Here is a 27,957-nt window from a genome sequence, read left to right on the forward strand (position 1 = left end):
AAAAGGAAAACAGCACACCTTAAACGTAATTTTTAATTAAATAAAATATATTTTCATATTTTTATAGAACTAACAATGAGTGTAATTATAAGGGGACTTAGTGGGAGGTTTAATAAAATTCATAAAAACTTTGTATTTTCTATACCTAATAAAAGATACTACTCTAATGGTGGAAACCGGCTTGAAGTTGAAAGTGCAACTTTAAGTTTCATTTAAGAAAACACAAGTATTTTATCTCTTCCAGTAATTTTGCTCAGTGTATAAGCTGACGTATGATACTCGCACAATTCGCTGTTGCTCTTGGCGTAAATTGAGAGCCAAATGCACTGCAGTTCCAAAATAAACGCGAGCAGCAACAACATCGCCTCACTTTTGGCCGAAAAGCGTGCGCTCTCGCACACAGATACGCACCCACACAGGCGCAATCGTGCGGCGGCTCACACGCACACACACCAGCGCAGACCGCTCGAAATCGACCAAGCGGCGAGCATCGAACGTCAACATATTGAATAAATATTTTCAGTTGAACATCACAATCCGTTCAAGTCGCGGATAACTCCGAATAAAAGTTTTGTAAGTAAAAAAAAGGAATACGAAAATTCAAGAATATATCACAGAATTTTTCAACCTTAAAAAACCTGTTGAGTGCATTAAAAAATATATTTAATTGTGCTAGAATTCAATTTTAATTGGATAAAAAAAGGATCGAAATCAAACAAAAAAGTTATAGTTACATAATCCAACATAATAAAACTGCAAATCTAACATTAAATCCAAACCAAAGTGCTGTGCAATTTTGAAACCAAACTATCCGCAAGTATTGAAGAGCATCTAAAATATTTTCAGTCCGATTTTTAAACCCAAATAGAGGTTAAGCACCTTTGCAGTTCGAGAAGAACTAAGAATAACGATTCTCGGGACCTTGTCAAGTTTGTCTGCTAACCGCAACTTGCTATATAGGGTTTCAGCTAAACGTATTTCATTAGATGTATAAACATTGTCAGTGGGCAGTTAAGATGATCTTATAATTTTATAAGATTACTGAAGAATTTAAAGAGAAAGATTAAGAACTAATCGTTAAGAGAATGTAATGATAAGATAAAGATTAGCAGAATAAAAAGATATTTAAAGATAACTACTTTAGTTTAGTTTGTTATTAAGCTTTTCCTTCTGCTAGTTGACTTTCTTTTTCTCGTAAGCCCTTAAATTTTTTCCCTCTACAAACTACTTAGAACCTCCAGAATTTATTTCGCAATTTTGTATCTTTGAAATCCGATACATGACCGCTGGCATCTAAGGCCAAATGGTTCTGCAGCGAACGTAGGCAAAATCCGCCAAGTATTTCCCAGAAAGCTCCCATCTCTTGGCGCTTCTCAATTTAGTATTAAGTAATATCCGTGAGGAGGCAAGATATTCAACAGATGCCTCAGTTGGCCTATTTATAGATACTTTCTGTGTGTGCTCTAGAGAGATACTACACTAAAATGGAGAGCAGGAAAGAGGGAGAAAGCTTCAAGTATTGCCCAAGGCATTTAGCTAAAGAATCTATATGCATTAGACCTATTTAAACCTACGTGTATATATTGAAATCTATTATTAGAAAATTCTGTATTCTGTATAATAAAAAATCTCAATTTTCCATGGGAATATTTGGAAATTTCCTGTGGAAAAGTACACGTTAGAGAGTGAGATACATTTGAAAAATATCTGGAAACTACAAATTCCTGAGTGCAAGTTAATAAAAGTGCGTAGGATAATAGGGGGGATGGGATAGCAGATGGTGTACATTTCTTATCTCAATGAAAACTGATATATTACTTCAAAGACTATCAACATTCCAACTAAAACCAACACGTTGTTATCGGTTGATAACATTTAACACTAGTTATTTATCCAAGTTAACCTCCTTGGTTTAGGCCCATTTCTTGGATATATGTCATTGCCGAAAGTTATAAGATGTCTTGCGAATTTTTGTGCTGAATCAACGTAAACATAACTCAATGTGTCACCTTAATCGACTTATAGCCCATACACATGCAGATATTTATATATGTTTCAGAGAACAAAAAATTTGCCTCGATTGCGATTTCATTAAAATTCAACTTACTGGGTTTTTTTGAATTTTTTTCGATTGGTGGTGGCATTGCCACTTCTCTTCTGCGGATCAGGCACAGGAATGTAAACAGAGTTTTTAAAAATAAATGCATGTTTCAGGCAGAGGAGAACAACAAATGACAGCGATGAGCCGTAATAAAGAATTAAAATTTCACGAGGCGAAACTCGAGTCAATTAGCCGCCGGTTGCATTTCGTTTGAGCCATGACAAATGTTGGTCAAGTGGGTTTCGTGTTGGCCAAAGGAAAGGGGGGTAAAGGGTAATCTTGGTCTTAAGGAGGGGCCAAACCCTCCAGCTGCGTTAACATTGAGTCAGAAGGCTGAATCGATTTGAGAAAAAGAGAGGGAATAGTCCACAGCAGCTGAGTGGCTGATTCATTGTGGGATTGTTAATTAAAAGATGGAAACTTCGGAGTCTAAAGTGAGATGTGTTTTCAAAAAGTATGCAATAAAATATTAGATTCTGAGCCCATATTAATAGTGGGAATCTTTGAGTTTCCATAAAGAGATAATCTGAAATCCTTTCCATTTCTTAACCTCTAAAAATACCAATATTTTGGCCCAGATTCGAATTACCCCAATCTGCTGACACAATTTTCGTTTGGTGACAGAACTCTCTATTTAAGAATGTAACCAGCTCCTTCCCCTAGCTTCGCTTGGTTCTACAATACCAAGCGATTCGATGTGATCAGCATAACTAAGCACACTTTTTCGGTTTGAAGTTGGGTATCCAAAGAAGAAACGTGCATTACCTAGACGGGCTCAGGTATTCTCGTTTAAATGATTTACTGGGAGATGAGAAAACACTCTCGTAAGACAAACGCCAGAGAAAGAATCGGGCAATAAAAGTCGTGAAGAGACGCCAGCGAAATATTAAATTCTCAATTTATCAGTTGGATGAGCTCGAACAATGCGTCTGACTTGGAGGGGGAGGCCTTGGGTGACTCGGTTTTTGGCCAGGCCGAATAATTTATTAGCTTAGCCACCTTTCGGCCAAATAAGGCGGCTAACCATTATTCGAAATCACACGATTAGTATCTTGAAATGGAATGAAGGATCTGTATCTCTTACTGATAACATAAAGATAAGAGCCGGGCTTAAGAAATTTTAACTTATGAATAGCATGGGAATAAGAACAATATATTAGCAATGATAAATTTAAATAAAAAGAAAATTAATGTGTTTTTTAAATCTTAGAGAACTTATTACATGTTGCCAGTTATAGTTGTAAAATGCAAATACATATTCAGAGAGTTTCACTTTCGCACAGACCTTGCTTTGTTTTTCCTACACCCATTTTGCGATTTATGATTATCGCATAAATTTGCTAATTGCATTATTGACTGCACTTAACAACAGTTTCGATCGCTATCTTCAATCTCCAATCTACATCTCCGTTTCGATTGCAGTTTCTTTCGAGTGTAGCAGCAAACAAAACAGACAAACATGGATGCCATCAAGAAGAAGATGCAAGCGATGAAAGTCGACAAGGACGGAGCTCTGGAGCGCGCTCTCGTCTGCGAGCAGGAGGCACGCGATGCCAACACCCGCGCCGAGAAGGTAAGTCAGCCACCTCATTTCCTATCCCCTACCTCATGCACTGAAAGAGTTATCTATGAGTTTGCTTACTAAAAAACTGATATTTTTTAAAATTATAAAAAAACAGAAAATATTGGTGTTACATCAATCAATCATAAACATTTTTATAAAAATTAAAATCTTGACTTAAAAGTTTTTAAACGATCTTTTTTTTTCTGTGTAACTTCCACCCACACGATCATTTCTACGCATTGAAAAAGCATTTAATGTAACAAAAAGCATAATTGCCGGCTTTCACACAACACCGTAAATCTTGTTAGCACATGCGATTTATGTGTTGTTTTTTTATTTGATTTTTAATTATATTTTATTTATTTAAATCTGATTTATAGGCCGAGGAGGAGGCTCGCCAGCTGCAGAAGAAGATCCAGACCGTTGAGAACGAGCTGGATCAGACCCAGGAGGCTCTGACCCTGGTCACCGGCAAGCTGGAGGAGAAGAACAAGGCTCTGCAGAACGTAAGTTCATTTGTTGCATTTTCTATTATGTTAGAGTAGATTTAAAGCTAGGTTTTATTAATAAAAGTGAGTCATTTCGCATAGGTAATTTTAATTTTAATTTGGTTTTTAATATGTAATGTTACTAATTTTTTTTACTAAGTAAAACAATAACTAAAAGTAATGGAAATCAGTAAAAGAAATAAGAGCTTTTTTTGATTTTGATTTTTTGTCATAAACAGATTCGAAAATTGTTCTTTGAAATTTCTTATATATGCAAAATATTCCACTCTAGTGTTTTTTACCCATGAAATGTCAAAATTAAGTTTGACAAATATTGAAATAGACACAAAAAACCCCCCATACTGATAATTAGTTAAATCACTTAACAAAGTTTTTGAAACACAACGAAAAATTCCCATTAATCATCTGAAAATATAGTACGCCATTTGTCAGTTTTTAGATGTCCAGAATCGTATATCATTTCCTTTAAAATTTACCATAAGGCATTTTAGTTCTTAAGAAAAATACGTATATTTTTAATGCTTCAGCTCAATATTTTGAAATGCATTCAAGGCAAGAAATACACATAAATTTATAACAGGAGATTTTGAATTGACTTGGTGACAGCCAGCGGTTTTTTGGGGGAGTCTGCCTAGAAAATGGGGCGGCGGCAATTTAACGCCAATTTCATGGTAGGCTGAAATCGGAGAAATTGTTTGGGGGAAACATTAAGAAGTGTATTTTCTGAAATTCCAAAAACATCATAAATTTCCTTTCTTTTTTATTTCAAACAAAGCAATCAGCAATTGACACGTAGCACGCACTCTCCTTATGCTCTCTCTCTCTTTTTTCTGTGTATGCTGTTGGCAACGCCTTGCGGAGAGGCGCTATTTTTAAATTCGTTGAAAATAGCCAGCGAACGATATCAAATAACGCAGCAGAATTTGTCTGTTGGCTTGCCAAAAAAAAAGTTCTCGCAAAAAAAGCACGTACTCTCTATTCCTCTGAATTAGCTTTGAATCTAGAACATTTTTCGGTGTGGGCCTCAGTGTTTCCAAAAAGAATTCGAATTGCGATTCGTCTTTTGATTACCACATTTTGGGAAAGTATTTCAAGGACATTTGGCAGCGTTTCAAGAATTTCCTAGCAGGTAAAATGCTTGGAAAACTTATCGCTAGGAGTGGGTCTCTAGACTAAATACTTATCAGATAACGATGTTTGCATGGCCCAGCCCAGGGCTCTAAATAAATATGACAAAGAAAACGGATGCCTCTGACTAATAACTAAAAAAAAAAATAATGAAAACAAGAGATAAGCAATTAAATGAATCAAATGCTGAAAATTCTCTCCTTTTGGGAGAAAAAATCAGCGGATGAGTAAAATAAAATGTATGCGTTTGGTAGAAGAAAACATATTGCTCTCTCCTTCTCTTTCTCTCTCTCTCGTTGGGTGGGTGGAGATCCATATGGATCGCTTATTGCTGACTCACTCGCACACGTGCCACACGCAGAGAGAGAGAGAGACAAATTAGAGAGTGGCAGCGAGAGAGTTTCCCCATTCTCATCTAACGGTGAGCGCATGGCCCCAAAATTCAAGTACAACACAAACACAACACAACGAGGGGCCGAGGAAAAAGCAGCAGAAAAGCCAGCAGCAGCCGCCCGCTCATAAATCTACAAAGAAAAACTTAATTAATTTAAAATAATTACCAGCAAACCAAACTTTCATAAATTAAATTAAAACTCGTTCGGTTTAATCAACTCATACAAAAAATCACTACTTTCATTTAAAACTATTTAAATGAAATTCTAGCGATTTGAATAATTACATAAAAAGTGTTGCGGAAATCTTCTCTCTCTTTGCAAATTTTCACGCGCTAATGAAAATTCGCAAAAGATCTGTATTAAATCATCAATAAAAATAGCGAAACTAACGGTACAATGAGCCCAGCTGTTTGAAAGCCGCAACAAAAACTATAAAACAACACGCACCAAATCACACAGAAACAACAACAAAAACAACAGACATTGCTCATAATTAATATGTACGAGAAAACATTAAACATAGGAACTGCAAAAGTTAATAATGCATATGAATGGCAAAAAGTGAGATACAACAACAAACCCCAACCAACAACAACAACAGCAACAGCAGTTAAAGTCAAACAACAACAGCTGCAAAAACAAAAAAATGCAACAAAAGCGGCACCAACAACAACAACCACAACTGCGCCACCGTTAACCGGCAACAGCATTACCGTTAAACAGGGCCCAAAAATTAAATTTGTTGGCAACGCGGCGCGCCGACAATCATTGGCCCATCAAATCAAGCGAGCACATCGGCATTTACTGACCAGCGGCGGTCAGGACAAACAGCCGCAACAAAAGCGTAAACAAATATTTAACACTTTGTTTAAGCGAAATTCAAATTGCCTTCTACACGCGCAAAAAAAAATACTAAAGCATTCAGCTTTGGTCAGGGCGCATATAGTTGGCAACGCGAAATAATAAGCAGCTGGAAACAGTGTCATTTCTCTTATTGGACTTTCACACAATCAGCAAGAAATACACCGTTGCCAGCCCTTCCAGCCAAGTTGGTATTTTGGGCACATTCCAGACTGGTCACACTGCCCAATCCAGCAACAGCTGGTTCCAGTAAAAAAAATTCACGTAGCAATTTTGGCCACAAATTACCACAAAAATAAAGTAAATAATTGCATTTTGTAAATATAAGCAAACTAACAAAGCATAACAGTTTGTAAATATACCCAAAATACCAATAGGAAGGAGTGGTCAATTCGGTTGACTGTCCTCAAAACATTACCGATAGAAGAAAAACAAATTTTAACTTTTCAGAGAAAACACAAGTGCCGCAGACGAGTGGCAAAACAGTTGCCAAAGCGAAACCGAGGCAGAAACAATTGTTAAAAAGTGATAAGGCAAAGGAAAAGCCAAAGCAGCAAAGAAAACGTGCCGTCACCCGTAACACTCGCAATCCGAGGGGGCAATCGGAATCATCGGGCTTATCGTCCCGCTGGTGTTCAATCGAGGAGCAGTTGAATCTGCTGGACGATCTGCTCTACTACTGCGATGAGGAGGCGGAACTGTATCTAGCCCAGCTTTATGAAAGGTTCAAGACACTCCGGAGAAGCAGGAGTTCCTCGGTAGCCAGTGATTTCTGGAGCGATTCGGACATGGAGCACGACGACTCCAGCACCAGTGGCACTGGCAGCCACACAGCCAGCAATAATAGTCTAGTTCCATCCTCGCTGAAGCGACGTGGGCACCAGCATCATCCGCGCTTCTCGGGCACTCGCCGTCCTAATGTGCCCAATGTCCAGGAGATTCTGGCCGCCCTCTACCGCGGCGACTCCAAGAGTGCACTGTCCAATCTCAGGGGAGAGACGCAACCGGAGGAGGAGCAACCACAGCAGCAGCAACAGTCAGAGGAGGTGCTGCACCCCAGCAGAAGCACTTTAAGTCTGCCCCTGAGCGAATCGGTTACCAATTCTCTGGGCAGCAACAGTCCCACGCCTACGGACGAAAGCAGTGTGCAAGATGAGGGCGCCAGCAACCCAGCAGCAACTTCAATAGCAGAAGGAGCTATTCCTCCAGCACCCATAACCACCTCCAAAAGCAAGAAAAAGAAGCGTGAGAAGGGTGAAAAGTTAGAAAAGTCGGAGAAATCTGAAAAATCCGATCGAAAGAAGAAATCCTCAGGGAAAAAAGAGCGCAGCAAGCGGTCTAATCCGATGGAGCTTAGTAGTGACAGCCTTGCCACCGATATCAGTGCCGGGGCCATTGATGAAGGCATCGCTTTGGCAGATGACGACGATAATCAGGCGGCGGAGTGGTCCAAATTGAGGTGCACTAGCGAGGCGGCCGAAATTGTAGCCGAGCGGGAAGCTCGCCGGAACAAGGGTCGCTGTGCGGATTATCCAGGACTGGCCTTTGGCAGATCCATCTTCAGTTCGGACACCATGATGAAGTTCAACATCATCAGGAACGAGCTGCACAACATCATGAACACACAACTCAAACGGGTAATTAATGGTTGAGACATGAAGTTGGTTGCAAATTCCTTACTAATCAGCTTTCTATATCACTATTTCTATATAATCAAGCGAAGAAGCCACCTAGTTGTTGTTGTTCCGCGAAAGGGGACTCCAAAGTTTGGTTAGGTTCTTTTCACGATTGCTCCAATTTGTTAGTGGTTTTATTTTCGCATTGCAAAGCGATTACGTCGGCGTCTTCGTCTTTTCGCGATTTTCTAGTTGTGCCTTAACCCTTGGCTGGCCTCAGGGTCTTTATTCGGCCGTCGTGTTTTCTTTTGGCCCTAGGTAAAGATTTTTAGCTGTTGTAAATCTTGACCCACTTTGTTCATACCACTTGTTTCTCTCACCTTTCACTAAGCAGATTTCTTAAAATCGATTTGGCTAATAATGTTGTTTAAAAGAAGATAATGGTGCGTAAATTTTGATTTATTGTTCTTGAAAATATTTTTATACCTGAAAATCATTTCAAGCCTGTAGAATTCTAAAAGTTTCGTCTTGTATTTTCCCATTCCGCATTTAAAAGTATTTTATTAATTTGGGCAAATATGTTTACTTAATTGCAGGCAATTGTTTAATTAGTTACGCAATTGCTGGAATGTCTAACGGTACTCGCCGACCACCTGTTGCTCTCCCTCTCATTCGTCTGCTGCTGTGCGGGTGGCAGAAAGAGAGCGTCCGATAAGACCGCTAAATGGTATTAGTGTTTTTTTTCAATTTTTTTTTTCAATTCTCTGTGCGCTGAAAAAGGCAACACTTTGAAAAACTAAAAGGAAAACCCGGCCATATTTGGCTAAAGCATAAAACATGCTGTGCACGGCCAAGCTCGATTTGCCAAAATTGGCTAACAAATTAATTATTAAACGCCGATACTCAGCGACCTTCCCCCTTTTATTTACTTTTAATTTCTCTTCAATGTCGCCCAGCTAAAAATGGACAAGCGCTCATTGTTTGCATTATCAAAACAATTACGCCATCGCCGGAAAGTCGGGAATGTAAGCCGTACAGCTACAGGTGGTTGAGCAGTTCAAAAAAGCGGGTAACAGCCGATTAGTCATTACGTTGCGGCTTACGTTGTTTGCTGATAAGCGTGATAAAGTGCCGGTATTGTGTTTTCCGTTTTCCGTAGTGGAAGCAATTAGTGGAAGAAGTAGGTGGAGGAGAGGTCTTGAAGGGGACTTGGTTGCGTTGGCACACACGCACGCACACACACCTGCAAAACACCTTGCTTACTCATCTTTAGGCATTTTACATGTCCGATTTTTGCATAATATTATTTTACTGGAAATGACAAAAATCCAAAATATTTCTTTACTAATTAATGCCAAAACAACAACAATGTCGACATGGACAGAATTTTAGCGGCTTTTAACAGGTTTTCCAGCCGCAAACACGCACACATACTGGCGCACCGTTTTAGGCGAGGCAGACCAGACTGGAAGGTAGTAGCAGTAGTTGTCCCACTCGCACAAACCACCACCACCGCTTCGACTGACGATTCGGTGGATTCATTTCCAGTTACGTACTCGTCGCAGTCGCGTCGTCGTTGTCTCTCTCTCCGTATTTTTGTATTTCTGCCACTAAATAGCAAATATTTAATATTTAAACGCAGCTCAGTTCGCTTGTCAGTTTTGCTACGAAATACTGCCCTTTAAAATCAAACCCTAGCCAGGGAAAAAGCAGTTGAAGCTAAAGAAAAACCGGTGGTTCACTCTATATATGCGAGTGTGTGTCCCGTTCCGAGCTCTTTCGTTCGCTTGTGTGTGTGTGTTCCGTTCCTCCAAGTTCCAAATTGTAAATTGAATTTGGTGTGCTGTCCGAAAAGGCAGAGTGCTTCTTCAGTTAAAAAACGAGCTCAAGTGCCAGTAAAAAAAACACCCACAACCTCTGTGTTGAATCAAAAAGTAGACAAAAAAAAAACCACAAATATGACGACCAGCATTCCACAAGGCACTCTCTTGGATGTGCTGAAGAAGAAGATGCGCCAGACCAAAGAGGAGATGGAGAAGTACAAAGACGAGTGCGAGGAGTTCCACAAGCGATTGCAATTGGAGGTGGTGCGCCGTGAAGAAGTAAGCCAAGCCACTAGATTCCCAAGCTAATTTTGCTACCCTTTGGTTTGGGCAAACAAACGACTGCGTGACCTGTCTTGTGAATTTTGCATAAATCCCTACCTAAACGAAAAAAAAAAAGATAGTCCAGCATTTCTTTCGCCCCCTCTCTTAGCATTTCCATTGCCCACTGTGTACGTGTGTGTGGGAGCGGGACAACGCAAGTGTTTTAAAAGAAGGTGCTCTCTTTTTTGAGCTCTCTCACTGGCTTGTTCTTCTATCTATCTCTCTTAGCTGTTGTTTTTTGCTCTTTGGTGGTTTTTCCAGTCTTGCTGTTCTTTTCGTGATGAACGAAATTTTGGGCTCAAATATAGGGTGTTTCTGGTCGAAACTTAATTTTTTTGGACTAACTGTTCTTATCGCTGACCGAATTCATTCACCTTTCGAATTGTGTGTGTTATCTCCCGCTTGACAGCACACACTCAAACATTAGCATAAAACACAAACACTCACTCACACAAACACACTCGTATTTACATAAGGCCAAAAAGGAGAAAGAAATATTTTGTAAATTGAGCGATTCGGTTGGTCTTTTTTCTTCTAGCTTTCTGCTTTCTCAGCGACAAAGACAAAAAACCGGCTTTAAGTCCGGCGAAGAAGCCACATCGTTTAGCCAGCTAGCGGTGTTCTAAATTCGATTAATTATGATTTTTACGCCATGGCCATCAATAAGTGGTTTAATTCTCTTAATTCCTTTCAAACTTTTGCCCGTTGGCTCTGCCATGTTCCTAATTCAATTCTAATTAGACAATTGAGTGCGAGTGCTCCTTTTGTGTTTGCTTGGTGTTATTTGTGTGTGTATGACGTCATTGCTAAGGGAGTTTTTTTTCGTAATACAGTCGAAACTCCATAAAACTCTAACCAAAGACCTTTTCATTTCACAGTCTAAACTAAAATATGTATGACTTAATTTTATTTCAGTTTGCGTTAAGCAATTTCTACTGTGAGTTTTCGTTTTAAATTCAAATTGATTTTAAATTTGAAAAGATTCTAAAGCCTGATTTCACTCCCTAGTTGATTTTTTTCACGGTGCCAGAAAGTGATTGACGTTTCGCTTCCCTCTTAACAAAAAGAAAAAAAACGGAAAATACAAACTAAAACAAAACATAATTTACTCTATTCCGGATTTCTATACAATGCTTTCAATGTCACTCTGCCGCTCTTTTTCCCCCCATTTTTCCATCATTTTCCCCTACATGCAATTGAACGTTGATAATTTCAATGCGCGCATTGTGACAAATTGGTTTTGATTTGTGTGCCTTTGCCTCTTGCCAGTTTCGTAATTCGGAGATTACAGCATATGACGCCATCGTTGCTACCCCTCCCCTCTTACCATTCCCCTGTTCAAACGGAATTTTTCAGGGGAAAAGTAATATTTTATGCTTGAGAGCATCGTCTTTAAAACAGTGTTTTACATTTTCATGGCTTATTTTTCGGTTCATAATTAAAAATGCATCATCACAATGAAAACACGCCCTACGTGTACCGCTCCAATAAGTCTTTCTTTATTTTGTTGTTGTTATAGTTTTGTTTTTCGGTTGCCAGGGCAATAAAACAAAAAGAAGGAAAAACGAACAACACGTAAAATTCAAGGTGTGTGTGACTAAGCCGTCAACAATTTCTCGGTCACAGTTTTGCATTGGATTTTATGGAGAGTTTCTTTCGGCATTTCAATTTTTTTTGCATTTTGCCGGTCATTTTTCATACATTCCACAACAATTGGGGGCCACACTTGGCCGTCGCCATCGCCATCTCCCTGTCTCTTTTGAGAAACGTGTTCTGTCGCCGCTTTTCTTTGCCCACTGATTTTTTCCCCTCCCCCTTTGGTGGTCCGTTAATAAAGCGTTTAATCTTCAATACGTTTTGTTAATGAGTTTGAAAAAAAGAGGGAGACGACAAGAGACCGAGACTCCCGCTACAAAACGAAACCCAACTGGAATCCACTCTTCAACTTCTTTGCTTTGCTCTTCGTTGGTTTATTTGAGAATACCCTTCAATGTATGACCAGTTTTTGCGGATGTTTGTGACGTCCAGAAAAAAAATAATCTTGAAGTTAAAAAGCTAACAACAAAGTATCTTTTTGAACTGATAGAAACGAAAAACACTTATAGTTTTGGTTTTAGTTTAAAATGGGTGTCCATATTTTCTAGTTTCCATAGAAACAATGGGCACCAACTTTTTTAAAACTATTACTGAAAACTTCAACTTGCTAGGGTATGAAAAATTCGCTCTTTCCTTTCAGTTTTTATTTTTTGGCATTTTTCGTTGTCGCTTGCTCTTGGGCTTCATCGGCGGTTTTGTTGTGTGACTTTCGTGTTTGGAAAGCTGCGCTGCCTGCTCCCCCAATTTGAAATGTTTTTTATCGCTCAATGTGTGTGTGTGTGTGCTGTGTATTTCGTACGATGACGTAAGCCACACGGTTGGTTCCAATTCATAATCACACGATACTTTTACGACCCGCACTCACATCGTTCATTTGGTTCTAGGCGTCGTCAGTTGGTCAATTGTTCATTTTGCCAATTGATCAGTTAGTCATTCCATGTACATATCAGTAGCTCTATATCCATCTCTATCTCTATGCCCGGCACCATATCAGTCATTGGACATGGTTTTGGACATGGACATGGACATGGAACTTGGAACTGGCACCGGACTGCCTTGTCCAATTGCTTTTCAGCCGTTTTCGATTCAAAATTAGATTCGACTTTATTTTTTTATATACTTTTTTCACCATTTTTGGGCGTGTGCTTAGCGCGCTGTTTTCGCTTTTCATCGTTTAGCGTGCAGGGGCCTCTATAAGGCCACAAAGCATCGAATATTTTCCGTTCTTTAATTGGTATATGATTCTTGACGGTGGGAAAACTCTCGATTAAACTAAACCCGATGACGTCATGGACCATGAACCTTGTATTGGCTTGTTTTTGGAATTAATTGCCATATCAGGTAGCGGTGTTGATGAACTTTTGTTTAACTTTGATGGCGACTATCGATTGCATATAGTCTACAATTCTGTTGCTTGTTTTAGGGCTTTTTGGTGGGTTTTTTTTTTGACCTTGCAAGAGCAACAACAACAACAACAACTACGAGGTGGAAAAGGGAAGTTTTCTTTACAGGTGGAAGCCACAAAAGAGGATGATACCAACGGTCGACTTTGTAGGCAACAAATTAGGTTTACAAAGTTAAGAACTGTAAAGGGGGGTTAAAGAGAGCGCAAATGCAGGAAGTTTTATATTTAGCAGTCACGTTTCCCAAACCAAAAGTAGCAAATATTTATGTGTATTTCTTGCCAACAAATTCTTAAGTTTAGCTCTGTAAGAAGTAAATTAAATATTATGTTTTTAGCCTTAAGTTTCTAGCGAATGGATATGCTATATCTGGTTCTTTCGAACATCGAACGTTATTCTTATAGGCCGAATCCGAGGTTGCTGCTCTGAACCGTCGCATCCAGTTGCTCGAAGAAGACTTGGAGCGCTCTGAGGAGCGTCTGGGCTCTGCCACAGCCAAGCTGTCGGAAGCCTCTCAGGCCGCTGATGAGAGCGAACGGTTAGTACCACGTTTCTACCTTATGCCCATGCCCCTTTTATCCAAAATATATAATTACCCCCACTGTACCCAAATATGTAAAATAATTTTTAAGTTTACAGAGAAATATTTAAGTTCGAGTTATATATTTAATCGTATCTGTATATCATTCCGCATTGCTGCGATAAATTCAGGATACGAAAAGCGCTTGAGAATCGCACAAATATGGAAGATGACAAAGTAGCTCTCTTGGAGAACCAATTAGCACAAGCAAAATTAATTGCAGAAGAAGCTGATAAGAAATATGAAGAGGTATAGTCTATTATATTTATTCGCGGAAATTGGTCTCCGTTTTAGGGCATTAGGGTTATTAGGTTCTGCTCCTTGAGGTTAGGTTCACATGGTCAACATGGTACTTAACCAACTCTGCAACAACAACGACGACGATAACTGTCGTTATATATAATGGTCACTTTTATAATGATGGTGTATCTAAGTTAGTATGTAAGACTTTCTGTAAACAGCATTTAGTTTGCCCAGTTTGAAGATGTCGACCCGCCGCTGGAACTGGAACGCCATGGATGCTCTAAATTTTTGTAAAAATATTGTAAACTGATGTATAGGAAAGCATGTCCTACATAAGCTTATGGTAGTCTATTAGTAAATGGCTGTTAAACAATTAGATCTAGATAAAAAAGATCAAAAGATTCCCCAAATGTTTGTAATGAGACGAAGCTTAAAAAGTGTTTTTTTGGTTTGGTTTATCAAAGACCTTTTCATATTATGTACATCAACCAAATTGGTTGAATATCAATTTCCCTTTAAGGAAGCCAAACATTATTTAAGCTTCAAGCTTAACCCTTTCCGTCTCCCATAGTCTCTCCTCCCCCCTGTAAAATACTTGTTAATTGAGTAGAGAAAATCCGAATTGTTAACTCAACTGGCAACAACAAATTTCTGTCTCTTTTTACAACAACAACCACGACAACAACAATCAAACTTCCAACTCCAATATTCACATACCAAAAATGTATCTCTAAATGTGAATGTTTGTGTAAAACATCTGTTTGTCATAACAATTTGCAACAACCACAACAACAACTACACTGCACACCCAATGATGTGGACGATGACGTCGAATGATTCACATTAAAAACCCTTTTCGGCTGTACCAACTGCAATTCCACTGGGGAACGGCAAATCATCGATAACAACTTGGTCACTGTCTTCTATGGGCATGGTCGTCGCAACCGTTGGGATTCATATATATATCACTATATCGTATAGTGCTCGCAAGATTCTTGAGAACCGCGCCCTTGCCGATGAAGAACGCATGGACGCTCTTGAGAATCAGCTGAAGGAAGCGCGTTTCCTTGCTGAGGAGGCTGACAAGAAATACGATGAGGTGCAGCTAAAAACCAATTTGTCTTCTATTAAGCTAAGCAATAATAACAACAACAGTAACAGTAACAATATCAATATCAGTAAATCAGAGTTATGTAATGCCAACGCTATTGGTGGCACCAACAACAATAACGCATCCAGAACTATTGCATCTGCTGCTGTTGGTGAAGAGACTTCCACCTTGTCCTCCACAAGCCACGAACACAACAATAATCCCAATAACGACACCTGATCTGGTTCCTTTGTCAAGCGGTTATAAAATTGAATTGAATTGAATTGAGTTGATTGATAAAGGGGCTTAATTGCACCCAAAACTTGGCACAGGAATCAGCCAGAATGTTGATGCAAAACTTGTGCTTACCACGACGATTACGAATGATGCTTGAGGGCAGCTATAGCTTAGATCTAGACCTAGATCTTGCACCTACCGCCCGCCTGACAATATGCAATATATATATATATGTACGTGTATAGATGACTATGATAATGATGTATTTGTCGATGTACATACAATGTAAAACCAATCCAATGAAAATTCGATTGTAACTTGTGAACAAATCCACCCAGAATTTGGAAATGGCCCTAGCAAAGGCCAAAGCTTTTCCTCTTGTGTGTCTTTTAATTTGTAAAATACCAATTTAGGCATTATGTAAAGTAAATGTTAAGCGGTCCAAATGATGTCCACAACGTACTCTATTAATTGTACTCAATGCTCTTCCATGTGAAACAGCTTGAAAAGCATATCGCCTATGAATTGATTTTTATAAAACTTATGGAAAATTTGGGTTAATTTCTTCACTTTGTTTGTTTATTTCCATTCGATTTACGTAAATTGTGTAAAGAAAATGTAATTTATACTCACGTTATATGCATAAAGCAACCAACACACACCTTTAAATTATAATTAACCCAAGGAAGTGTCTAATTTTGGATTAATATTTTTTGCAAATTAATGTTTATATAACATATTATATACAAAGAAATTATATGAATACAAATATATAAATGCAGCATTAAACTAATTTGATATTATTGACCATTGAAAGGGAGCAGAGATCATATTTGGTTACTTCTTATTGTTGTACATTGTTAGGTGGAGTTTTTGGGGTTGGGATTGATTTTCTAGTTATGCTTTAGTGTTTATAAGGGTTAAGGAAAAGTATTAGAGGAAGTGACTATTAGGGAATCTTTTCTATTTCAGGTGGTATATAAAAAAATCTAAAGGAGTTTTTTTTTTACTTATTATGAGCCTTTCAGATCTTTAAACTTAATTGAAAAATCTACTTAAATAGCATTAATCAAAGACTGAAACTTGGGCTTAACCCTTTGATGGATGGACAGCCTATCTATGGTTAGAAAACTGCCACAGCCATTAAATCGGAAATGTCATGCTTAGCTGGGAGGTAGTAGGTTCTCAGCTCTTCCCTATATTAGGAGAGTTTGCTCACCTCACCCTAACCAAAGAGAGCTAGAATGCCTACGTGTTTCGCACGTCAATCTGATCGAAGAAATAAACCAACTGATAAACTGCATTGCCAGATAAGCTCCCTTTTTTTTTAGTATTGTTTTTCGCCATGGCTTCCTTATCTTTTCGCAGAAACTAAGGCAAAAGGCAACAATCGTTGTATGAAAAAATAAAAAATGGAACCCACAACTGGGACAGAGAGCGAAAAAAGAGTTGTTTTACTGGCGGCGATAAGAGAAGGCCGCTCCCCGGAATTGGGGATATTGGATTCGAGTAGCTCAAATAGTGGGCCATGACATAAGCGGCTAAAATTTTGGTTGCCAAAACGATCGATGATGCATCCAAGCGGGAGAGAGGTATTCACTTGACCCTCAGACGTAGGCCGATGGAAAGTGCCGCGTGAGTCAGTGGCAAGAAATGTGCGTGGAGGCACACGCTTACTCCCATCTGCAATCGTTATCTTTTCCAGTTAAAAGATCTGACGACACTTTAGTCATCTGGCCAATGTCTTGGTCCATTGTCTTTGGTGATTCATTGGGATCTCTTAAATGTAGTGAATGAAATTAGCATACAGCGGATATTAAAGTTAGTTTTTTTTGGTTAGCATGGCAATTAAGTTTAGTAGGCTTGAACCCAACATGGTTCAAAGCAATTTCCACAATGTTTGAAGAATATTTGGTTGGTATGTTTAAGATAACTGGTTTCTAAATTTAGACAGAAGTTTATACGGATACGATAATGGGAAACAGGTGGATAGTTTGTCCAAATATTTTAATATGGTATGTTTGGGTTTAAGATCTTTATGATCATGATTTCCGTTAATTTGGTCTCAGAAACAATAGTTAATTAATTGAGTTTGAATTAACATTTATTGCTAATATGGAGCTTAGTTAAATTTACTAGGAAATATTCAAGAAATAGGGCTTTTAGTTTCCTAAAAATGTACAACAATTTCGAAAGATGCAAATACTGAGGAACTCCGAAACATATTTCATGCTATATAAAGTTTTTGAGTACAACAAATAAGAGTATGGTTTTTAAGTATGGACATTAAAAACCCACGCGATAAGCACAAGTTTTAAGGGATAAACAACAATAACAATAAATTACACAAATTGTTTTGTTATTACTAAAATAAGCTAAGGCACCACACAAGACCATAAAAAATGAAAACACTTAACATCTCATTAAAAACTAATGAAAACTTCATCTAACACTTTTATGTTATTTCACTAAAGGAAATCTATGTAAAAACCATGAAATTTAATACATTTTCTATATATGTTCTCCTGTACACCCGACGTCCCTTGTATTATATCAAACAATCAACAATCAATCAATGAATCGATATGTAATATTGTATGAGAAAAGGTTGCCCGTAAATTGGCCATGGTTGAAGCTGACTTGGAGCGTGCCGAAGAGCGTGCCGAGCAGGGTGAAAAGTACGTTATAAGTCCAGATTTAAATATATATATTGTTCGAATTGTTCGCAGCCCGTCTGTTGTGCCTAATAAAAAAAAATCAATGTTGAAACTGCCGCAAAACAACCTAACCTCATTTTAAAAAAAACCCAAGCAAAAAATGCATTTTCCCCCTGTTGAGTTAAATTTTGATTTTGTTCTTGTTTTTTCTAGCTAGCTAGCTTTTGCCTATATATGTTTATAAATAATTGGTTAAAAATGTGAATATCCTAGTCAGATCACCTAATGTTTTGTATGATAAAAGCATGTTCTCTCTCTAATAGTTTAGATCAAACAGAAGCACAAACACAGAGCAGCTAAGCCAAGTTAAGAGTTAAAAGTTCTCATTTAGTTCCGCTGGGAATAAAACCCCAGGGTTCTGTTGCAAAGCGCAGTGTGACCTCTTGTTAAGGTGGGAAATAAAGTTGCAATGACCTGAAGTTGCAGGTCAATGCGCTTTAAGAACCGCTCCCCAAGATCACTGAACGTGGCTTGCACTTCGCAAAAAAAGAAAAGGAAAACAACTTGGAGAATTTTAACCTTTTTAGCCCAACTGCTCTGTGGCCATGAATCATGAATGAAACCAGCACAGTATTCACATTTTTTGCCAATCTGCAGCTTTAGCCAGACACAAAACTAATCTTGAAAACCTTTTTTCTATACCATCCATAACCCATGCCAAAACCAAACCAAACCAAACAAAAAAAACCAAAATCTGTGTACTTAACACAATGCTAACACCTTGCTACGCCCCCGCTATGCCATGCCTCCTGCCCTGGCCGAAAAGGTTGCCAGAAAACTCGTGCTCATGGAACAGGATCTGGAGCGTTCCGAGGAGAAGGTCGAGCTCAGCGAAAGGTTTGTCCACTGCCAAGCCCCCATCAAGCCTTCCATTCCATTCGATGTCTTTTTTACATTTTGTGTACTAACTGCATTTGGTTAAATATAATCCACGTTGGTTTCTTTGTGAGCGCAACTTAAGCCCGAGATATACAAATATTTATTTATAATTTCCATAGTTATAAATAACCAAAAAAAAGCCAAAATAAATGCCCCCAGGAGACGTCGGACCATAAAAAGTGAAATCTTTTGAGCTGTGCCGGTCCAAAAACAATTGTTATTATTATTACAAAAATATTTGGCAGACCTTCGCATCATGATTTGACGGTTTCTCGTCTCTTGGCCAACTCAACTTAACTCATCGCGCCTCCATCCATCCATTGGCAGCAGTCATAAGATCGTTTTTCGAAAGTGAAGTGTTGTCAACTTGGAGTTGGTCAACTGCTGGTTTTTTGGCATTCGGCACTCGGCCATAAATTGCGCTGGAAAAAGAAACATATTTATATTTAACAATTGCATGAGTTGTGCTATTCTTCTTCTTCTACTTCATTCCCAGCCTATCTATTGGCCAACTATTTAATTAACAACCTTTTTTTTCTGTCATTTCCTCTGCGTGCCAACAGCAAAATTGTGGAGCTTGAGGAGGAGCTGCGCGTGGTTGGCAACAACCTGAAGTCCCTGGAAGTCTCTGAGGAGAAGGTCAGTATCTTAATAGGTTTAGTTAGTCAACTTTTGCTCTTATGGAGTGTAATTTGAAAAAAAAAACATACTTAAATATTTCAATTGAATTCTTCATAAAATCCAACCACCCGAAAACCCCACCCAAACAATTCCCCACGAAATGAACAAACAACAACGATAAAAATATAGGCCAACCAACGTGAGGAGGAGTACAAGAACCAGATCAAGACCCTGAACACTCGTCTAAAGGAGGTAGATACGAAACAAAAAAAAAAACAGCCAAACTTCATGCCACAAAAAGTGGCCCAAAAGCAAAGAGAGCTTCCCAGCTCGAAATCCATGCGAAACGAGTGTCCAAACCAGCGAATATATATATACTTATTCTTTTGTTGTTGTTTCTCATTTTGTTTGTTTAACAAATAATACCCATTATGGAGGGGTATTCGAGACAATTGCCCCTTCCAAAAAAAAAGAAAAATGTCTACCGACATGATATTTGTTTACAGATCAAGCAAAATACCTTATTTTTTGCCATTTTTACTAATTTATATTTTTTATTCTTTCTTATTTTCATATATTGTTTGTTTAAATGTTGCCGCTAAAAACAAATGCCAATGCCCAATATTCTAATTTGCGCACCTGCTGGATGTTTACCACCTGATTACAAACTGATTTGTTTATGCATGAAAAACTTTATTAATTTATGTTTTAATACAATGCTTTTAACATAAAACCAAAACGCTTGCCAACACTGAACACCATAGGCCACACAAAAAGAGGAAACCTTTGAGACGCAAATCAAAGTATTGGATCATTCTCTGAAAGAGGTATTACGACAGAGTCGAACTATATATATTATCTATATAAGATGTGGTCTCGGTATATCTCTGGTGTTGGTTAATCAGCTGCTAATATATAAAATTCCTTTAATGCTAACTTAGTTTAAGCACTAAAAAAAATTAAACAAAAAAGAAAATATTGAATTGCACAAATCGTTATTCTCAATTTTTAATTTACTGTACATATTCGTCAGTCAATTCGACATTTAATATTTTCTTTTATGTGAAATTTGAAATCAAAACAACAAGAACGCTTTGGGAAAATACAGCAAAAAGGGAATACCTACAGCAAATTATAGGTTTTTAGATCAATATATCGATTTCTATATATATATATATATATATATATAGAGTGTACATCTTGGGCAAGTATCTGTGAATCATTCTCTTTCGTATAAGACGTGTGTGTGTACATTTGTTCAAAATTGAAAACAACTTTTTGTGCATTGATTGCAAGTGGAAAAAACAAAAAAAAAAAAAACAGTAAAAACCCATAGAAAATGAAGAGTTTTCCAATTTCCAATCCTTTAGCTATTTGCCTGATTAGTGGCGAAAGAAATAATTCTCGCTATGTAGTAGATCGAAATTAATTCAAAAAGATATATAAAAATATATATATTATTATATCGGTAGATATTTTTATATAAAAAAAAACAACAACTTACACCCCCTAAAAAAAAACAACAAACACACACACGCACACACAGCCACCCAATGTACGTGAAATTGATCTATTGCCAATAAATGATAATTTGTTGTATTTCCCTCAACGTCTAGGCACGCGTCAATCAAAAATATTACGAACAGGAGCTCATACAGTTCAAATTAAATGTAGAAGCTGTAAGTCGCCTCAGATTAATGGGCGTGTAGAGATTATATATAGATTCCGTCGAATCATAGATACAATCTTAACAGCATTTTCTGTTCTTTGATGCAGTGACTGCGTAGCCTCCACCAGTAATCCGTTGCTCTTAAATCATTCCCTTAATGACATTTAATTTGTCTGATTTAGGTTTTGTCTAAAAGCCCCAAATACACAAGCGTCAGCAGTTTGTAAGCATTCTAGTTTAATAAAACAAAAACAAAAATCAAATTATTTTTAAAGTTGTTTTTAAGTTGTTTTGAATGTTTTGTTAAAATGTATTTTATACTTTTATTAACTTGTTTCATTTGTCATTGTTCTTGACTAATGTTGTTCATCTGTCATGTACATTTTATTTGATAAGTTTTTCTGCTGGTTTTGGTAGCATATTTGGGAAGCTTCTTGGCTTAGTCAAATAATGGTTGAACCTAGATTCTGAATGTTATTTGGAAAGCTTTTCAGTTTTTTCATTCAGAATTTAAGTTCTGCAGTTGGTGGAAGTTGAAGGAATGCATCTGTTTCTCTTTCAACTTCTGCGTGCTGTGGTAGCCACTTTTTGTAGCCTTTCTCTTAATTGATTTTTGATTATGTTACTAACTTAATATTTTTTACCTTTTTCCCTCCTTCAACCAAAAGGCTGAGGCTCGTGCTGAGTTCGCTGAACGTTCCGTTCAGAAGTTGCAGAAGGAAGTCGACAGGCTCGAAGGTATGTCCGTCAAAGATTTTATACAAATATTACTGAGAATGTAGGAGAAATAGCTCAGAAACTATCAACTTTTCAATATCAATGTAGCAGTATTTTAAATTAAAGTACAATTTTATTAGTAACTATAAAGTTTTATGTTTGTTTTTGATGAAATCATGATTTTTAGTACAATAAGTAGGATCAAAATTAATTTCCTTATTCCAAATCCAGTACCAATTGTTATCTAGTGAACTATATGTACCTCGATTTTTATTTTATTTATGATTATTATCTATTATAATGCAAGATTTTTATAATTTGATTTTCTTATTGTTTACTTTTCATATATAATTTTGTTGTTGTTGTTATTGTGCTTAACAAAATACAACCTGCGCTGCTTGCTAAAAACCAATTGTTGCATGAAATGCCCCGCTCTGCCCTGCCCTGCCACACCAAACAAAAATCATTGATATCCCAGATGACCTGCTCAACGTGCGGGGCAAGAACAAACTGCTGCAGGAGGAAATGGAGGCCACTTTACATGACATACAGAACATGTAAACATCTAATTTGCTTATGTAAATTAACTAAACTGCCTGCTTTGACGTCAAACAACAAACAAACAAACAAACAGACAAAAAGAAAAACACCCACGCACACAAAACTGGCGCTTTCCATATATTTAAATACTAGAGAACACATCTCCACACCCACGCCAGGCCACGCCACGCCCACCACCCACACGAGACAAGATCCAAGGACGCCAAGTGTCTTCCATGCGGATGCGAAAGCCATCTTCGAACGCCAAGCAACGGGAGAGTTAATCAAAAATAGCGTTAAAACCACTCTAAACTCTAAACTCTAAACTCTAAACATAAACTCAATGAAAAAGCAGATGGACAGAGGGCAGAAACTAAAGCAAAACATTCTCGTAGCAAACGCATTCCATTCCAAAACGATTTACGATATCTATTTCGATATGTTTCCGATATCAATTGGGAAAAATCGAATTCGATTGACTGGCAGCTAAGGCCACATTTTACTATAACTGTTGCAATACAATTTCAAAATTATGATAAAAATTTCTAATTTTTACTTTGATTTTACACTTGCTTTTGCTACTCCCCCCCTATATACGTTGTTTGGTTTTGATTTTGAGAAAACCTTAAATTATACCTGTACTTTTGTATTTTTGACGAGATGTGACAAATTGGACAAAACATATTGCATTGCCGCCTTCTTTTTTTAGTTTACGTGTATTAAATAGAGAGACAAACAATCGCTGTTATTTATATTTAAAGAGTAAATTCTATGCTAAAACTTTGTATTTTGTCGCCAGCTTAACTGTATTAATAATATGCTAATGTTTACCTTGTTTATACATATTTAAACAAATTGTCGTGTTTGCAAAACGTTGTGTAATATTTGCCTACTTTTAAGTTGCCGCCACGCCAACACCCAACACCCAACACACAAAACACAAAAACTACTACTCTTTCGTTAGAGATTCCAAAAGAAAGAAAGAAAAAAGACAATTTAGCTAGTGCACATCATTCCAATTGCAAGTCGGACAATCGGTTACAACCGGTTAATAACCGATTCACATAAAGTTTTATTTAAAAAATAAAAAAAAAAACACAAACGAAAAACTATTTCCATACACACTAACCTATCTTCTGATTCTGATTCTGATTCTGAATTACACCGTGACACATGAAATGAAAACAAATGCTGCAACGAGAAATGGCATTTTAAAATTCTAATTCGATCTATTTACGATTTACATAAATTAATTATTTATACTTTAATATATACCTATACAATACATATACTATACAATACATACCATGCTGCTGCAATTGCACAAATAAAGTATTTTTTCGAAAAACGTATGCCCTGCCCATCGCATCGATCCGATCGTCCAGCGTTTAGTGTCTGCCCCCGATTCTGTGTGTGCCCCACTTACATTTGGCCATCACTGGAGGTTCTATCGCCCTGCTCTCTCTCTCGAATCTGCTCTAATCCGACTTTCTAACCCCTTGAACCACCACCAAAACACCAATACCACACCCATCCGCCGCTATGCCAGATGAGATGATCAAAGAGATTGAGCACTATGCCCTCGTTGGCGACCAGCTGGACTGGACTTTCGTGGAGATGATGGGCATGCCGCCATTCTACAACGAGCGCTACCCCAAGCCACCCACTCCGGAGCTCACCGAGGAGGAGAAGGCCGCTCTAGAGGCAGCTGCCATAGCCGAAGCCGAGGCTAAGGCTAGAGCCGAAGAATTGGCTGCCCGTGGTGAAGAGGCCGGACCGGAGGGCGAAGGTGGTGAACCAGTTGAGGGTGCTGCTCCCGGTGAACCTGGAGCACCAGCTGAAGGCGTCGAAGCCGCACCAGCCGAGCCCGTCAGGATTCCGACTCCACCACCACCACCACCATTCGAGTACTCCATCGATCTGCCACCAGAGGGTGCTGAGGTGCCATACGTGAAGAACGCCGAGCCTGGTGATTTCGCTCCTCCTGCAGAGGCTGCACCAGCAGAAGGAGCACCGCCAGCAGAGGGAGCTCCACCAGCGGAGGGAGCACCACCAGCGGAGGGAGCCCCACCAGCAGAAGGAGCTCCACCAGCAGAGGGAGCACCACCAGCAGAGGGTGCTGCACCAGCAGCTGCTCCCGCGGAGGGTGAAGCTGCTCCACCAGCACCTGCTGCAGATGCTGCCGCACCAGCACCACCGGCCGAAGGAGAGGCTGCTCCACCAGCTGCTCCTGCACCAGCTGAGGGCGAAGCCCCACCAGCACCACCGGCCGAGGCCGCTCCCGCCGCTGAGGCACCACCTGCTTAGAAACCCCTGAAAATGTTTATTTGCGATCAGTCAAAATAGATCAAAGGATCTCTAGAAGGATCTCGGCGTTCAAGAACTGGCCAAAGTGTTTTCCTTTTCACTAACTACTTCAAATCCTAAACTCCCAAAATAATATTTAATAATCCAAAAGCTGTAAATAAGATATAATGTATATAATTTCAAAAGTTGTACTTTCGAGATATTTAAGAATGTTATTTTGGTGTTTAGGGTTTGTGAACCTTTTCGCCTGCTCCTGCCCTCCATTTCTTCCTTCTGTTTCCCTTCCCTAAGCTTTTTAAAGTTTAATTTTTAATTTACGCTTCAACTTCCTTTTCACTTTTGATTTTATTTCTCTCTATACTCTATCCCCCGTCTCCATCGCTTGTATTGCTTTTCTCACAAAACTCCTTCGCATATCGATCCTGATCACGGTCTCCAGACGATCTTATCGTTGAAAAAGAGCGCTATTGCCTGATTGGAGACAGCTTAGACGAGGCCTTTGTCGATCTTATTGTGGGTCTGGAGCCCTTCTGGAATCCACGCAACCCCAAGCCACCGACACCCAAGCTGCCTACGCCTACGCCCGAGGAACTGGCCGCCATGGAGGAGGCACGAGCAGCAGCCGAAGCTGCCGCAGCTGCAGAGGCAGAAGCTGCAGCAGCCGCTGCAGGCGAACCAGGAGCAGAGGGTGAGGGTGCTGCGCCCCCAGGCGAAAAAGCACCAGAAAAGGAACCAACTCCACCCAAGGAGCCCACACCTCCACCACCACCACCGCCACCATTCGAGTACTCGATCGATCTGCCCCCAGAGGGTGCCGAAGTGCCATTTGTCAAGAACTACGAGCCACCACCACCCGGATCTGAGCCCGAGCCAGCGCCAGCTGCTGAAGGAGAGGCTGCTCCGGCAGCTGAGGGTGCTGCTCCTCCGGCAGAGGGTGCCGCTCCCCCGGCAGAAGGTGCTGCTCCTCCTGCAGAGGGGGCTGCTCCTCCTGCTGAGGGTGCTGCTCCTCCTGCTGAGGGTGCTGCCCCACCAGCTGAAGGTGCCGCTCCTCCTGCTGACGCACCGGCTCCTGCTGCCGAGGGTGAAGCTCCACCGGCCGAGGCTGCTCCTGCCGCCGAAGCACCAGCTGCCGAAGCTGCACCAGCTGAAGCTGCCCCCGCTGAAGCAGCTCCCGCTGCTGCCGAAGGCGAGGCACCACCAGCTTAATCCTAGCTCGACCAATCCCAGCCAGAAACTGCTGCACATCGCCGAAAGAAAAGAACACAACTGCTACCAAATGCTGCCCTGCTTTTAAAAACCTAAATTAAGCGCACGTTTTTTAAAATGATTTTATTTTTAAAATAACACGAAACGAAATTGAATTAAAAATTCAGTTAAAAGCATTGTAAAAACCAAATGCTGCTTTATTTTTGAGTTTTTGTGCCTTTTTTATTTATTTAAAATTAACAGCTAGCACAACTTTGCCGATTATGCGAACTCAACTGCTGGCTTTTTTATTTATTTTGCCCCAAAAAGAGGTAATTATTATCAGTTTTTTCGAGTGTATAATTTTAAGTGTGAAGGTCTCAGTTTTTGTGTTAGGTTTTCAGTGTAATTTTAATAATTTCTTATACATTCTTTATTAATTTATGTTTTTTAACTCTTGCGTTCTTTTATGATTTGTCATACACCAACTTGAACAGACGACCTTGTCCTGGAGAAGGAGCGCTACAAGGATATTGGAGACGATCTCGACACCGCCTTCGTCGAGCTCATCCTCAAGGAATAAGCGAACCGACCGTGACGGCCCCTCCAACTCCCCAGACCAAAATCGATCCACACTACTATTTGGGTGGCACACCTTTCGAATGTTTTTACTGTAGCATACTTGTAGGCGCACTGCACTCGTATTTCGTAGAGCCTATAGAACTTTTGATTTGTGTGTTTGTGTAGATTAATAGTTAGTAGATTGATTTTGACTGCGGACCAATAAGAGGAAGCAGCGAAACAATTGTGTATTTGTTTGACTCAAACGTTTTTATTTATTATTTGTATGCAAAAACTAAGCAATAAAGCAATCAACTTGAAAATATATATATATCCTTATACATTTGTCAATTTTATTTCGTTTACTTACGCTGCAGACGAGGTGAGCAAAGGTAAGGAAAAGTACAAAACTATTGCCCAGGAACTGGAGTACGCCGATCTGAACAACTATTAAGGGAAATCGAAGATAACTCCATGAGGGAAATCGAAAAGCAACAACTACAGCCAGAACAACAAATGCAGCCTGCGATCTACAAAAAAGAAAAACTACAAAAAAATTATGGAGTCTGAAAGCATTTCGACGTCCAATTTACAAATTATTTTTAGCATTACACTTCTTTGCCTAAGCATTCCCAAAAAAAACAACAAACTTTCTTACATAAACAAAAAAGCAAGAATGTTAAAGTAATTTCTTAGCAATTATTTAATACAATTTATATGAAACAAAAAAAAATTAATAAGAGTTGTGTAACGAAAATCAGCTGCCATTGTCCTTGAAAATAAATTTCCATTTAGAAAAACCATCTAAACTTCTTTTATAAGAAAACCCCAGAAAGCCCACCAGTCAATATCTTACATAACCATCTTTATAGAACTCAGTATAATGCTTGAGCCAGAGTCAATTTTCATCTTATTTTCCGTTGCTTGTGTTTCTTGGCAGTTCGCGAATTGTATCTACAAAATTTCTATGGCCTTTGTATAAGATTAATTAACAAAAACAAAAAGGAAAAATAAAAAAATAGAATATATAAAGGAAGACGTATAAATTAAATTTACACATTTGACATAGCTTTTGTAATTCTTGCAATATGCAAATCAAATAAAACAATGTATGTATTTTTATTTAACACTCAATATTTTTATGATCAATAAACAGAAATCATTCTTTTGCATATAACAATTTGAAAATGCGACTTTTTATTAAAACGGGTCTAATTGAGAAATTAAAAAGAAGCATTAATGGCCAATTATTAAAATGGAATATCAAAAAGGCGAAAATTTTCAATAAATT

General features: G+C 38.7%; 3 protein-coding genes across 21 annotated transcripts; 2 read left to right on the top strand and 1 right to left on the bottom strand.

Moving 5' to 3' along the window:
- The first annotated feature begins 441 nt into the window (after positions 1 to 441).
- On the top strand, positions 442 to 27,846 carry LOC108105589 (tropomyosin-2). 19 transcript variants are annotated; one of them, XM_041818705.1, is made up of 10 exons: positions 442 to 573; positions 3,524 to 3,674; positions 4,046 to 4,171; positions 13,725 to 13,858; positions 14,032 to 14,149; positions 18,954 to 19,024; positions 19,630 to 19,705; positions 20,452 to 20,514; positions 22,025 to 22,094; positions 27,044 to 27,846. In XM_041818705.1, exons 2-10 carry the CDS (start codon positions 3,561 to 3,563, stop codon positions 27,118 to 27,120), a joined length of 849 nt encoding a protein of 282 aa, XP_041674639.1. In that variant the 5' UTR covers positions 442 to 573; positions 3,524 to 3,560; the 3' UTR covers positions 27,121 to 27,846. The 19 variants fall into 19 exon arrangements, with proteins under 19 accessions (XP_041674639.1, XP_017067736.2, XP_017067735.2 ...); XM_017212247.2 differs by lacking the exons at positions 20,452 to 20,514; positions 27,044 to 27,846 and adding exons at positions 19,877 to 19,939; positions 24,163 to 24,996; XM_017212246.2 differs by lacking the exons at positions 14,032 to 14,149; positions 18,954 to 19,024; positions 20,452 to 20,514; positions 27,044 to 27,846 and adding exons at positions 15,125 to 15,242; positions 18,078 to 18,148; positions 19,877 to 19,939; positions 24,163 to 24,996.
- Positions 8,203 to 9,716, bottom strand: LOC108105588. Its single transcript, XM_017212233.2, is given in 3 exon segments — positions 8,203 to 9,371; positions 9,374 to 9,417; positions 9,701 to 9,716. Coding segments are annotated over 3 exon segments (315 nt in total). The 3' UTR covers positions 8,203 to 9,116.
- Positions 25,347 to 26,594, top strand: LOC108105592 (tropomyosin-1, isoforms 33/34-like; the record flags this gene model as incomplete). Its single annotated transcript, XM_017212256.2, has 1 exon — positions 25,347 to 26,594. A coding segment is annotated over one exon (780 nt), but the record flags the coding sequence as incomplete, so codon positions are not given.
- Positions 27,847 to 27,957: the final 111 nt, after the last annotated feature.

Source organism: Drosophila eugracilis, unplaced genomic scaffold (assembly GCF_018153835.1).
Source record: "Drosophila eugracilis isolate 14026-0451.02 unplaced genomic scaffold, ASM1815383v1 contig_367, whole genome shotgun sequence".
In the NCBI taxonomy this organism is placed as follows: Eukaryota; Metazoa; Arthropoda; class Insecta; order Diptera; family Drosophilidae; genus Drosophila; species Drosophila eugracilis.